Source organism: Monopterus albus, unplaced genomic scaffold, assembly GCF_001952655.1.
Source record: "Monopterus albus unplaced genomic scaffold, M_albus_1.0 scaffold89.1, whole genome shotgun sequence".
NCBI lineage: Eukaryota > Metazoa > Chordata > Actinopteri > Synbranchiformes > Synbranchidae > Monopterus > Monopterus albus.
This window is the reverse complement of record NW_018127969.1, coordinates 348,243-362,674: the sequence shown is the minus strand read 5'-3', so window position 1 is coordinate 362,674 and position 14,432 is coordinate 348,243. Positions and strand designations below refer to the sequence as shown.

At 40.2% G+C, this 14,432-nt stretch overlaps 2 protein-coding genes and 1 long non-coding RNA gene across 4 annotated transcripts in view; 2 read left to right on the top strand and 1 right to left on the bottom strand.

Annotated features, from left to right (window-relative positions):
• Window positions 1-3,431, top strand: part of LOC109964538 (putative nuclease HARBI1) — a 14,093-nt gene extending 10,662 nt beyond the window's left edge. The window contains exons 2-5 of the mRNA XM_020607913.1: window positions 1,710-1,730; window positions 2,585-2,697; window positions 2,779-2,890; window positions 2,991-3,431. Coding sequence (XP_020463569.1) covers window positions 1,710-1,730; window positions 2,585-2,697; window positions 2,779-2,890; window positions 2,991-3,367 — 623 coding nt within the window. The 3' untranslated portion in view covers window positions 3,368-3,431. The remainder of the gene's footprint in view (window positions 1-1,709; window positions 1,731-2,584; window positions 2,698-2,778; window positions 2,891-2,990) is intronic.
• The window catches only part of pfkfb4b (6-phosphofructo-2-kinase/fructose-2,6-biphosphatase 4b), a 24,774-nt gene extending 12,004 nt beyond the window's left edge, over window positions 1-12,770 (top strand). Inside the window, exons 1-12 of one of the 2 annotated variants that reach the window (XM_020607754.1) lie at window positions 6,893-7,073; window positions 8,347-8,463; window positions 8,566-8,662; window positions 9,648-9,714; window positions 9,825-9,899; window positions 9,990-10,046; window positions 11,150-11,271; window positions 11,352-11,559; window positions 11,716-11,862; window positions 11,958-12,062; window positions 12,166-12,295; window positions 12,513-12,770. In XM_020607754.1, the coding sequence (XP_020463410.1) occupies window positions 6,962-7,073; window positions 8,347-8,463; window positions 8,566-8,662; window positions 9,648-9,714; window positions 9,825-9,899; window positions 9,990-10,046; window positions 11,150-11,271; window positions 11,352-11,559; window positions 11,716-11,862; window positions 11,958-12,062; window positions 12,166-12,295; window positions 12,513-12,595 (1,320 nt within the window). In that variant the 5' untranslated portion in view covers window positions 6,893-6,961 and the 3' untranslated portion in view covers window positions 12,596-12,770. Of the gene's footprint in view, window positions 1-6,892; window positions 7,074-8,346; window positions 8,464-8,565; window positions 8,663-9,647; window positions 9,715-9,824; window positions 9,900-9,989; window positions 10,047-11,149; window positions 11,272-11,351; window positions 11,560-11,715; window positions 11,863-11,957; window positions 12,063-12,165; window positions 12,296-12,512 lie in introns of those variants that run through there. The other variant, XM_020607755.1, reaches the window with a different exon arrangement.
• LOC109964458 (uncharacterized) lies at window positions 4,347-5,029 on the bottom strand. The gene is made up of 3 exons (XR_002275515.1): window positions 4,990-5,029; window positions 4,563-4,633; window positions 4,347-4,404 (listed from the first exon to the last, which is right to left on the bottom strand). It is a non-coding gene; the product is annotated as an uncharacterized LOC109964458 (long non-coding RNA).
• Window positions 12,771-14,432: the final 1,662 nt, after the last annotated feature.

Here is a 14,432-nt window from a genome sequence, read left to right as displayed (position 1 = left end):
AGCTGATGAGGTCCTCATCACCTCTTTGACACGGTCACTCCACTGAACATCCTTCTCATCCTTCAAGTATTGGGAACGCAACTTCTCAATCTTTGCTCTTGCAAAGCAGTGTCCTTCCATCACAGTCAGGTTGCGTCTTTGAAAAGAAAGGCAGAGTTGTGCCAGCTCCCCCAAAACATCTCCCAGAGCAGTGAGAGTAACCTTAAACTTTGAATCACTCAGCTTTTTGTAGCAGTAATTTGCCACTGGATCTCTGTTATCACTGGATTCTCTCTTGCAGTATTCTTCAAGCACAGTGTAGTTCCTCAGAACAGCATTCACAGCTTGGTGCCGCGACAGCCATCGCACTTCGCTCAGAGGCCTGAATGACAGTGCATCCTTATCGAGTATCTTTGGTAGATCCTCCATTTTGCCCCTCTTCACAGTGGACCGAGAGAAAGTGGAATATACAGTTTTAAGAAGAGTTTCCACATCTCACATCAAAGGCACATCTTTCCAGGCATCATCAATGCCCAGGTCCTCTCTATGGGTCACGCAATGTTGTTCCGTTAGGTGTGGTATTTGCCGCTTTAATAAAGCTGCAACTCCATTGTGCTTTCCTAGCATCACTGAGGCACCATCAGAGGTCAGCATCACCATTCTCTGCAAGTCCAGTCCATGCTTGGAGTAAAACTGAGTGATTGCCTGCGCAATATCGTAAGCAGTGCATGCTGTCAGCTGGACGATGCCGCCGAACACAGTTTTATAGTTGATGTCATTTTCCTCCCTGTATTTAATATATAGGACTAGCATTTTGTGCACTGTTATGTCTATGCTCTCATCTACTATCAGGGTATGCCAGGGTGCTTTTTTAACATTGAACATCGTCTCATGCTGCACTATCTCATTGATTGAGTTCACAAATTCAAAGGTGGTACAGAATACATTGTTATGTGTTTATTTTATTTGTAGTTCAGGGGCCTATTTCAAGAAGGCGGTTTTGTCGAAACTCAGAGTTTGTTAACCCCGAAATGAGGGCAACTCGGAGTTTTCGGTTTCAGAAACGGAGGTAACTTAAACCCGTGAAAACGGGGTAAGTTAAACCCGTTTCACAAAGAGAGGTAATCTAAACTCAGAGTCAGTTACTACGGCAACTTACTCTGTGAACCTAACCTGCTGGCGAGCAGGTTTTGTTCGGGAAACTCAGAGTTTCCTCCGGGTCTCCGCCCCTTTTTAAAGTGAAAGGTGTTTAATACCTCATTTAATCTTTCAGTACATTCATAGATTGCACACGTTTCCGTCACGCAGAGACCAAAATGGCGTGTCCATTCATAGAGGATCCTGTAGAGGAGGACGCTGTATTAATTCGCAGGGAATTGCATTTACGTCGGGAGAGGATATTGAGGCCACAAGTTGATTTTTTGTCATATCCCCATGTATTTTTATTTGAGCGGTACCGTTTTTCTAGAGAGTCCATAACATATATCAATAATCTTATCCACCCATACATCAGACACATCACCCATCGTGGCCGTGCTCTTACATCCGAGCAGATGCTTTGTGTTGCGTTACGACTTGTTGCAAACAGCAGTTTTCTTTATAACATCGGGGATGCAGAGCAAGTAAGGCCACAGTATGTAGAATAGTTCGGAAAGTGTGCCTCACCCTCAAGCGCTTTCTGTGAATTTTTGTTGTGTTTCCTGGGCACAAACCCCTCAGAGCCATTAAAGAGGAGTTTCACAGGATTGCAGGTTAGTGGTATTGAATTCGTTTCAGTAAGGCTAATCTGAAAAATGATGATCAGTTAATAACATCTTGCTGTGACCTCTGGAAATAAACTAATAATTAGAATCCCCTTCAGGATTTCCTAATGCGGTTGGATGCATTGATGGCACACATATTCCCATCAATGCACCTACATGAAAATTAAAATTCAATTCTTATATTATTACATCAGTGTTGGGTCAATTTTAAAAAAGTATTTTGATTAATGTAATAATTACTCTCCATAAAACATACTGGATTATTTATTAATCATTACTTTACAAATCCCATATCAACCACAATAGGAATTTTAAGAAAGGGTAGACATAAAACTGCACTTTTAATTCGTACAAAAATCGGTATTTTATGCAATTACTGAAGTTACTCATTCAATTATTGAAGAATTAAGAACCATTCCTTACTTTACAAGTGACAAATAATAACATTACTAACATTAGTTAGTAATTACTTACACCGAACACTGTATGATTAAAATGTAAACGTACCCATTGACTCGGGCAGCTATTTTCCCCCAAGCTAACTCTTTCTCTTTCTCCGCTGCAGCCGTGTTGTTGTTTTTTTTGTTTTTTGTTTTTACGAAATATGGGCTCGTAGTCACTATATCCTTGTAGTAGCACATCCATTTCTGTCAGGGAAAAAGTTATTTTTTGTTGTGTTTCCTGGGCACAAACCCCTCAGAGCCATTAAAGAGGAGTTTCACAGGATTGCAGGTTAGTGGTATTGAATTCGTTTCAGTAAGGCTAATCTGAAAAATGATGATCAGTTAATAACATCTTGCTGTGACCTCTGGAAATAAACTAATAATTAGAATCCCCTTCAGGATTTCCAAATGTGGTTGGATGCATTGATGGAACACATATTCCCATCAATGCACCTTCTGAAAATGAAGGGGACTATGTCAACAGGAGGTCCATCCACAGTATTAATGTGCAGGTACACTGACTACTCTTTCTAATGGTCAAAGACTACATCACAATACTGTACCTGACATGTATCATTTTCTGCACTGCCAAGATCATATGTGATGCTTCACATATTATCACGAACGTGGAGGCCAAGTGGCCCGGCTCTGTTCATGACTCACGAATATATCGTGAGTCAACCCTAAGTAACAGGCTGCAATGTGGTAAGTACATGTATGCCCTATACACTTATTTCAATGCATGCACTACACACTTACAGGAGCACTTCTATGCAGCACTAAAGTGATGTGAACTTTCTTATAGGAGAGATTGATGGCTTTCTGCTGGGAGATAGGGGTTACCCATGCCAGCCCACACTGATGACCCCTTACCCAGAACCTGCAGCAGGCCCCCAGCAGCGCTTTAATGTGGCACACTGCAGAACAAGAGCCCGGGTGGAAATGACCATAGGCCTGTTGAAAGCACGTTTTCATTGCCTACGTCACCTCAGGGTAACACCTGAGAGGGCCTGTGACATTATTGTGGCATGTGTTGTTCTCCACAATATTGCAATTATTAGAGGGGAGCAACACCCTGCCCTACAAATACAAGACCCTGAGGACGACCCCATCCACCCTGCAGATAACCAGGATGGAAGGGCAGTCAGAGATTGGATATGCCGTAATGTCTTCTGGGATTAATCTACAACCACCACCATCACCACCGATGAAAGACAGAAACGGAATAAATGCAAATCATACTTTATTTGGGTTTCTTCATTTCCTACAAATACAAAAGCAATTGTTAGGTTTCACAATTCATTCAATAATTCATACAATTCACCTGTAACTATACACTCACCTCTAGCTTTTGTTTGAGAATTTCAATTTCTAGATCTGTCTTTTCAATCTGGCGGTCCACGTATAACATTTCTTTGTTATTTTTTTCTATTTTTTTAATAAGATGTATTCTATACAACTCCTTAACTGGTAACTGTAAATACAGAAGATTTAGTTACATGACATAGTTCCTCATTAATTTTACAGATTGCAACTCTGGCATTTACTGAACATCACTGAACTGTGTTCATCTGCGCAGCAGCATTTGACGGACCCTCCTCCTGCTGTTCTTCCACACTCTGGGGCAGAGGGGAGATAATAATGTCAGTATACTTGGAGATAGATTTACATCCTTTAGGCTACTTCACACAAACACTGGCACTCCGAATGTGTAGATCATTTGATGTGTATACACTGTATTAATATTACCTCTGTAGACCTCTCTGTGGCAGACATAGTTTCATTATCCTCATAGTCCTATGAAGACGAGCATTTGGTTAGAGTACACTTTATAATACTACCTATCATAATTTAAGCTTTATTTAGTAGGATACTTACAACAGCCTGGGGTTCTGCTGTGACAGGAGGCTCCAAAAGGCAGATATTACCATCAGAATCTGTTAAGACCAACAAAAAAACCCAACCCAGAGTGTAATAAATGGATATATCAAAAGTAGCCTATGTAAAAAATAGAATATATAGGTAGGCCTCTTACATGTAATGAATGCACTTGTATCCTGGGGAGTGACTGGTTCTGATGAACTCCCTCCAGGAATTCCCTCAGCCACTGGCTTTCCAGTGCTCAGGCTGAGGGCCATCTCCTCTGTACTCTGCATGTGTTAGTGGTGGTGGTGCAGGTCCTCCACCAGTTTTTCTGGCCTCTGCCTTCTTTCTGTTGGCTGAGTAGTTGTCAAATGATTTAATTGTATGAAAACAACATTACACCCATGTTGAAAATGCTGCTGCACTGCTATACTCTGCAGGCTATTTAGTTATTTAATATGTCAAATGTTTGTAGAGTCAGGTAGTCTACACCCATGATATGATCAAGCCTTACCTGTTTGAATTATGTTTTTATATTTCATTTTTAGCTGCTGCCACGTTCTTTTTATGCCTGCAGGATTGCACCTACATGAAAAATAAAATACAATTCTTATATTACTACATCAGTCTTGGGTACATTTTAAAAAAGGTATTTTGATTAATGTAATAATTACTCTCCATAAAACGTACTGGATTATTTATTAATCATTACTTTACAAATCCCATATCAACCACAATAGGAATTTTAAGCAAGGGTAGACATAAAACTGCACTTTTAATTCGTACAAAAATCGGCATTTTATGCAATTACTGACGTTACTCATTAAATTATTGACGAATTAAGAACCATTCCTTACTTTACAAGTGACAAATAATAACATTACTAACATTATTTAGTAATTACTTACACCGAATACTGTATGATTAAAATGTAAACTTACGCATTGACTCGGGCAGCTATTTTCCCCCAAGCTAACTCTTTCTCTTTCGCCGCTGCAACCGTGTTGCTTCTCTTACGAAATATGGGCTCGTAGTCACTATATGCTTGTAGTAGCACATCCATTTCTGTCGGGAAAAACGCAGACCTATTTTGGCTTGGTCCTGTTGCCATGGTGACTCGTAATTTCTTCACTCCATTGTTCAGGGCTTCTTATAGTCGCGTGGCACGCGCCTAACTCTGAGTCAGACAACTCAGAGTTGCTTAAACCAACTCTTTTCAGCTGTTCTGAAACCGAAAACTCTGAGTTTTCCAACTCTGAGTAAGTCAACTCAGAGTTCAGGCCTGAACTCTGAGTTTGTTGAACCGCCTTCTTGAAATAGGCCCCTGGTTGGATTTTATTTTATGCGCTGCATAGATTTGCTGTGCGCGTAGAACGCAGGAGGAGTGCGCGATTGCACAAGCGCGCAGCTTAGAGGGAACATTGGCTGTAATGTATATAAGCAAGGAAAATAAAGTAACTAAAGGGAACTAAACACATTTGAGAAACTTGCTGGTTTTGTTTGAAAGTGAAAATACTACATTATCTAATTGATTATTAAATGACTATTTTTGTGTTTATTGACTACTTGGTTAGTCAGCCAAACTTCATAAAGAGTAAACAGTAAACCACAACTGCAAAAGAATTAAGCACATTAATAACACTAATGTTTAGTTGCAGGCATAAATTGATCATTTTTACCTTTATTATTATTATTGTTGGTGGTTTTTGTTGTTGCACCAAATTGGAAATATTTTTTGTTTTTCTTGTCCCTAGGGTAATAACAGGTGATTGAAAAATTTGGGGAACCAAATATTTACATTCCACATGTATATATATATACGTGTGTGTGTGCCCCTGATGGAGTTGTTGATGACTTTTACAAGCCCATAAGAAGGATGCGTGGCCGTGACTCTGTGGGGCCCGTGACAGGTTCGTGTAAAACTTAAGGCAGCAGTAGTTTTCATCGTGATGTTCATCTGCGCTCCCAGAACTCAACACACCTTCCGTATCCTCCCTCGCGTCTCCTATTGGCTGCCAGGCGTCTCGTCTCTTCTCCGATTGGCTTAGATCCCAGCTGCATTCACTGTCCATGCGTGCTGCATGTGAACAGCTCAGCACTTGTTTTTCTGCTAATATATGCTTTCAAATTTCACCTGCTCAATCTACGTGTCATTGCGGTAAAATGTTTAAAGGTGTTTCCATAGAAAGAACAATTTGTACATCTGCTTATCGTTTGGAACATGGAAATGTTTGTGAAAAGTTTTCACGGAATACGTTTGTCTCAGGCACATGACAGGGGATTCATTAAATGTCAAGCATACATCCGTCTAAAAGACAGCAAATACAACAAAGTTTGCACTTTAAAATGAACAAAAACAAAACCTCCCACTTTAATATATATTCCCAAATATGTATCTTTATGTGAATAATGGTATATTTGAATGTATTGCTAAATGGTTTGCTTGTAAATGCCTATCTTTATCTAGATTTAACAATGTTTATTTAGTTACAAAGTTTCCACTCTGGAAAATCTAGTAAACAGATCTTAAGTTAGGATTCGTTAATGAATTACTAAGAGGATAATAGAAATATCTTTGGAGTACAGTTGTCATTACTGATAAAATTTTCCTTCCATGTTGTTGTTTACAGTTTATAAGTACAAGCGTGTAATAACTATCTGGGATCACTGTAGGATAACATGAAGTAGCAATTATTGAGAAGACTAACTGGGGCAGTGATAGTATATTGTCCGAGTACAGTACGTTCTGCACCGAGCCGTTTTGTTTTGTTCCCTGAGCCAGTGTTGGGCTTAGTCTCCAGTCATTACGGTAACTGCTGTGACACCCCCCCCTTGCAGCCAGCTGATAACACAGTTGGGCTAGAGCTCTCCGTCAGTTTGTTAGAAGTCAGCATCAGTGACAAAACATCCAAGATGTTAGACAACGAAGAAATAATGTTGGATCCTTCCCCGCGGGAGCTCACCCAGAACCCGCTCAGGAAGATCTGGCTGCCGTGCAGAAACGGACACATAGTTCAGAGACGGGGTAAGATGCAGCTGACCGGCGTGTGCAGCACAGGATGTGACGGGGAGCTGATGTGGGGCATCTGCTAATAGGCGATTCTTTCTCATTTTTTGTAAATATTGTTGTATTTTTGTATGTTTTCCTGAACCCAGTCTGTCTTTTGAAATGTTATCCCCGAATAAAATGCTAGACAGTGTTGCCTTTTCACGTTTGGCTATGTTGCATCATGCTCAGCACGTCTGTCTAATTTTTATCTTAATATCACGCACGGAGGCACATTTGAATCGCGTTTGGAGACAGAAATTGTAACCACGCACAAATGAATTGAGCGAGCCCCCTCCGTCCTCCATGTCTGTGGCTGATTTCCAGTTTCTTGCAGTTGTTTTTGCTCTGCCAGTAGGTCTGCTCCTCTGTCTTTCTCCCCATGATTCAAGCTGTTCTTTTAAAACAAACTGCAGTTATGGTGTCAGCTACAGTCTGACGCAAACCACTTTACTTTCAACTTTTCTCTAATTATCTGGTGCCACTCCTTGTTGCATATTGTGACATAAGGAATGTCTCTGAATATGAGGATAATGTCCCACAGCTGTATCTTCACTGGCCGCTGCTTGTAGGTTAGGCCCGGTCAGGTAAAACAGTGAATCCCTGTATAGGAACATTCCCGGACATGAAGTAATCTCAGGCCCTGTAATTTTCTCCACATCCTCTGGTCACAGTGCGGCAGCAGGAGGTAAAATATATCCACAAAACCAGGAGCAGTCGAAAAATTCGGCTTTTACAATGGTTCAGGTGGATGAACATGCAACTGCTTGGAGATTATGACCATTCAGACCATCATGTAATACTTTATATTGCTAGAAAATAAGTCTCACAAACGAGAGTTGGCAAGACTTGTATAAACTGAGTTGCTTCTGCACAGAAGTACTAGAACATGCATGCACCTCATTTTTTGAGCTTTAGGTCACGTCTGCCGAGATAATTCACATTTGTAACATTGTAGATAAGTCGGAAAACAAGGAAAAGCATGCCATGGGCTCTTTAAGAGCTGGCATCGAGCTTTCCTATTTTTAATTCAGTCAGTTCACAGCTTCAGATCTTGTAATAATGAATTTACTGTCACACAGAGTGGGCTAAAATCTTTCCAAGTGTTCTCACTGTCTAGCATAATTATAGACAACCTCCAAAACTGAATTCTTTCTGAATGGAACAATGTTTACAAACCATACTCGGCAAAAAAAATGTGCATGAAGTGAGATAAATGTATTAAATGTTGGTGTGTCTTCTTTTCTTTCAGTATGTATGACAAACTGCCCCACTCTCATTGTGACTGTGGGTCTTCCAGCCCGGGGGAAGACTTATATTTCAAAGAAGCTCACTCGTTACTTGAACTGGATTGGTGTGTCAACGAAAGGTACCAGCCGCGCTTCCCAAAACATACATTAGTGCATATAACTTTGCAGTAGAAACCAGCTATAATCCATCTGTAAACCTACTGTATTTCTATCTGCAACAGAGTTCAATGTTGGCCAGTATCGGAGGGAGTGTATGAAGATCTACAAGTCCTTCGAGTTTTTCAGTCCAGATAATGAAGAAGGTCTAAAAGTCAGACGGTGAGTGTATGCTGATTCCCATAGCTGTCGACCTGTGTCATGCAGGTGAGGCCAAACATGAGCTATGATGAGCCAAAAGTCTGACAGCCAGCAACCAAAGACGCCACTCTGCGATAAACACTCCTTCAGCAAGTGAGGAGGCGCTCGCCTGTAAAAATGACCTGCTGTGGTGGTCTGTTGGAAGGAAAACCTGCAGACTGTTGGCTCTCTATGGCACACGGTTCACCCCTTCTATACACTTTATAGAGTATTACATAATACTACAGCACTGTATCCTACACTCTTGTATGTGTATGATTGTTAACGCAGTGGAGACTAAATTTAATCTGATTATCTTTATACAAAATCAAGCAAATTCTTGCACAATTTGTGCAAAGTGAGCAGAAACTATAGGAAATGTGTGTAATGTTTTTCTACCACAGCCTCAGATAGTTCAATAGTAAGCAAATCTGTGCATCCTTTAATAAAAATGTTGTTTCTGGGACTACTAATGATGTTACCCAAATTGTCTGTCCACACACAATGGTTTCATTTTTAGTAGTTCTTTAAATAAGTAGGGTCAGTTGTCTGAATGGGTACTAGTCGTCAGAATTTGAGAAAACATCTCAAAGGCCAAAGAGCAGAAGGAAGCTGCTTGTAGAAGTTGCTTTAAAAGCTCACTTGGCCTCATGACATTTGTTAATTTTTAATTTATATTTTACTGCACTGCTTCATTTTCTGTCATCAGTAAGAGCCTGTGTCAACTTATTGAGTGCAATGTGTCTCCATCTCTATCAAACATTGAATTTTTCTAACTATTCTAATTTTTGAAAGCCAAGCATGACTCTCTTTATTTTCATACATTATTAGGGTTGAAAGGGTTTGCTATTGCTTTTCTGCCGAAATGAAAACCCAGCAGTAGGTGTAGCTACTTGATAAACTGTGTGTGTTGGATGTCTTTGTCTTGGCTGCCATAGCCTAACCATTGTCTGCTGTGTTTCAACAGTCAGTGTGCGATGGCAGCACTCAATGATGTTAGGGAGTACCTGAGTGTCAAAGGAGGACATGTGGCGGTGAGTTCTCGACACGGTCCCTGAGATCTGGATGACAACTAATCATACAGTGAATATGTGCCAGGGCTGTCTAGTAAGTGTTTTTTTTTTTTTCTGTATTGCTGCTATAGGTCTTCGATGCCACAAATACAACAAGAGAAAGAAGAGCAACCATTGTCAAGTTTGCTGAGCAGAATGGTTTTAAGGTATGTGAGCTGAGCCAGGGCTTTATCACATTCAACCAGTCTTCTTAACTTGATGACCCCCAAGTTGACTGTCTTGTCTTGTCAATGCAGGTGTTTTTTGTGGAGTCTTTGTGTGATGACAAAGACATAATTGCACAAAATATAGTGGTAAGTAATCTTTTTTTTTTTTATTCTCTGGTATAAATAATTTTTAAAAAATCACAAACATCAGAAATAGTTTATGCAAGTGAGACCTTTAAAACAAAGCATCTCTTTCTAGTCTTTGTGCTAAGCTAAGCCAACCATCTGCTGACTTTAACATGTACTTTAAAATCCAGACTATAAGCCGCTACTTTTTTCACAAGATTTGAACCCGGTGGCTTAAACAACGATGTGGCTAATTTATGGATTTTTACGGGCTAACAAGCTTCATGCTGCCAATACATTTAGCCTTGTCACATCAGACAGATGAAATTACTGAACAGGTCCCAGTGGACCAATGAAACTGTTCAAATTAAATCAAATGCACTCACTGAATTCTTCAGATCAGTCATTTTGTGCTTCATGCACACACCCTCATTCTGGAAAACGCACGAAAGAAATGCATATGATGCAGCTTTCAATTTAAAGGCGATCGATCTGGCTGTCAAAGAAGGAAGCTGCTGCACATAAGCCTGGCATCAATGAATGGATGGTGAGACTTTGGAGAAGGCAGCGTGAAGAACTGACTCAATCCAAAAAGACGACAAAAGCTGTATAAATATCTCATGTTACAACGTGGACACCTGTGGCTTATAGACAAGTGCGCCCTATATATGTGCAAAATTTTTTTTTCTACTTAAATTTAGTGGGTGCGGCTTATAGTCGCACCGCTCAATAGTCTGGATTTGATGGTACATTTATTTTGCATTCAGATATGAGAGCAGTATCAGTCTTGATTCTGTTCTGACTGAATGGGTGTATTGTCCAAATACTGGATTATTCCTTTAACATTTCACTTCAGGCTTTAAAAACATTAGCATTTGGGTCTTTCCATAGCAACAGTGTGTCCAAATCCAGTTTACCTCAGGATTTGGTAATATGAAATCTTTGTCAGAGCCAAGGTGTAGACCATAAATTAGACCTGTGGGAGTGGTGTCTGTGATGAAGCACTGAGTATGTAGCTCCGGTTCAGATTCACTTGATGAAACTTATCTAGAAACACAGCTAAAGCAGTATCAGCTTCCCTTTTCTCTGTTCACATACTCTCTCTGTGTTTCCTCTCTTGGTAGCAAGTGAAGTTGGGCAGCCCAGACTACATTCACTGCAACACAGAGGAGGCCATTGAGGACTTCATGAATAGAATCAAGTGTTATGAGTCGTCCTACCAGTCTCTGGACGAGATTCTGGACAGGTGCGAACACACAAGCATAATAGGGCAGATTAAATCAGCGCCTCAAGATCACCGCTGGCTAACTAACTTTCTCTCCCCAGGGATTTATCCTACATAAAGATCATGGACGTGGGCCGGCGTTACCTGGTGAACCGTGTTCTTGACCACATCCAAAGCCGAATAGTCTATTATCTGATGAATATCCACATTACTCCACGCTCTATCTACTTGTGTCGCCACGGTGAGAGTGACCTCAACATCAAGGGACGTATTGGAGGAGATTCGGGCTTGTCTGCCAGAGGAAAAGAGGTGTGTGCTTGTGTATGTAGTGTGTCTGCATAACGAGAGCATAGGTCACGTGCAAGTACAAATCAGATGTGTCAGTATGGATATATACAAAGAGAAATCAATGATTTTATTGTATGGATTTGAAGTATAGCCCTGCAATGGCTTCTTACCTTGTAGTTTGCCAGAAGGTTAAGGAAATTCATCCAAGAGCAGAACATCAAAGATCTGAAGGTGTGGACGAGCCAGATGAAGAGAGCAATCCAGACAGCCGAGTGCCTGGGAGTGCCATACGAACAGTGGAAGACTCTCAACGAAATAGATGCCGTATGTCGGTTTCTGTGTTTGTCAGACTTAACGCAGCCGCATTTTTAAGCATTTGTGTACTTCAGCTAAACACATCCTCTCCTGTCTTTTCAAAGGGTGTGTGTGAGGAAATGATGTATGAAGAGATCCAGGAGCATTACCCTCTGGAGTTTGCACTGAGAGACCAAGACAAGTATCGCTACCGTTACCCTAAAGGAGAGGTCAGAACGTGATTCCTCCAGATGTCTCATTATTACTTTTTAGGCATGAACGGATTTTCAGTCTTTAGAACTGTGTGTTTCACTGGTCTGTGATGTTTCTCAGTCATATGAAGACCTGGTGCAGCGACTGGAGCCTGTGATTATGGAGCTGGAGAGACAGGAGAACGTTCTGGTCATTTGCCACCAGGCTGTCATGCGCTGTCTTCTTGCATATTTCCTGGACAAAACTGCAGGTATGAAGGATTTGCAGGAGGAAATATAAGCAGAATTTAAAATGAGTTCACATTTTGCAGGTGTTTCACTAATATATCAGAATAGTTTAATTTTATTTATTTTGATTCTCTTTGGTTGAATTGCAACATTTCATGCTTCATATTCAGCTTTAAAAATGTTTTGCACGCTGACCGTTAAACCTAAATGTTTTGAAACTTTTCATCTCTGTCCCCACAGAGGAGTTGCCTTATCTCAAGTGTTCTTTGCACACAGTGTTGAAGCTGACCCCTGTTGCTTACGGTGAGTTGGAACTTTTCTAAGTTTATATATTATTGTATGTTGACTATCACCATTATTCTGTCACATTAAATTAACTCATCCATATTAATGCATCTATATATTGTTGTAATAGCACGTTGTCTAGGAAGAAAAAGAACACTCTTCTGAGTTTAAAAAATATCATTTGCAGTTTGTTTATGGAAGATGGCCACTGTTAAAAAAAGACTTTAAACTCAGAATTCAGAGAAAAAAGTCAGAAATCTGACTTTAAATTTGAAACCACAATTTTAAGTTTTACAGTTTAAGTTTTTACAGTGGCTCCAATCCTCTTCCATATTCATTTGCCACCTCAAGTAAGTCAAATATTATGACCAAAGATAACTTGGAAAGTAAGCCCCCATCCATTGCATTAATTTATCCTGTTTTTTTTTCTCCCATCTCTCCCCCCCCCCCCCACAGAAGTGGAGTCTGTATTTTTAGGCGTGGATGCTGTGAACACACACAGAGACAAACCTGAGGTAAGGAAACACAAATGTCTTTCAATAGACATGAAAAGTTGATTTCTCTTGAGGAGTGATCCACCTCATTGGGTTACAGGTAGAACCTCCTCTATGACCTACAGCTCAGTCAGGAGCATCCCTCATAGATAATACTGTGTGTATAAAACCATGTGAGACTTTGCGTCATGAGTTTTGGAGCGGCACATCCCTCCTGAAACGGGAATAGCAGTCAGTTCTGATCCGTCCCTTTCTTCCTATCACACAGAGGATGTCATGTTCAGTCTTCACTCATCAGTGATCCCTGACAGCAACTGCAAAACTGTGACATCATGTTTGTCTCTGTGGGAGCAGAAATGGGCAGCGTCATGCTGGTTTTTTTAAATCTTTGTTAGAACTAGTGTGTGATATTGACACAAAATGATACCTGTGTGTTTAGATATTTTAGATCCTGCAAAAATGTGTTTGCCTTATATTGTACTAAATCACTCTTGTTAATAAGATAGTGTTGCTGCTTAGTAATAATATTAATGGAAACAACATATTTAAGGAACATGGGTCTTCATTACTTTAAAACTGAAGCAATGAAATTAATTTTGGCTGGTTTAATCCTGTCATGGACAGTTCACTGTCGAAGCTTTTCATAGTGTGTGGTGGTTAGTTTGCAGATGGTGAAACAAGGCATCATTTTTAACAGCAGCTCATTTCTGACATATATTGCATTTTTAACTCCACTAATGGAGTTTTAGGCAGCTATGTTAGCTTAACGTGCGTGATCATGTACACACTGTGTGCACATGCAGTAGTCTATCCTACTGGGCTAAATGACACACAGAATGTGTGGACTCTCCAAGCTTGTTTCTGATTGTTTTTTGTAAAGTAAGTGACATACTCGATGCTCACACATCATTAAAACAATAAGATATTATTTTGGAAAAGATATATTGCACACCCCTAGTTGGAACTGAAATCAGGTTCAGGATAAAAACCACCCATCTGTTAGTGGCATGTGCCAGTTATCTTTGTGAGGACAAATTTCAGTTTTAAATTACTGCAGAAAGAGAATGATGATGCATTTACAGAACGTGAAGGTTCAGGCTTGGTTTTAAGGTTAGAGTTAGAATTAGGCTGAGGAAAGGTGTGAAATCAGACTTAGTTGTGATGTTATAGTGAGTGGGGCTAAGGGAATGCATTTATGTCACAGCTTTTTATATCAGATGAACATCGAAACAAATCATCCTGCTGTGATCATGTCTCCTTTTCATACTGGCCATTAAAAGATCCCTTCCTAAAGCTCTCCCAGTGAATTAAGTGAGGTTTTTAGGCTGTGGATTTTGTTCCATCACTGCAATAAACAAATAAAAATCATAGCCTAAAGTCT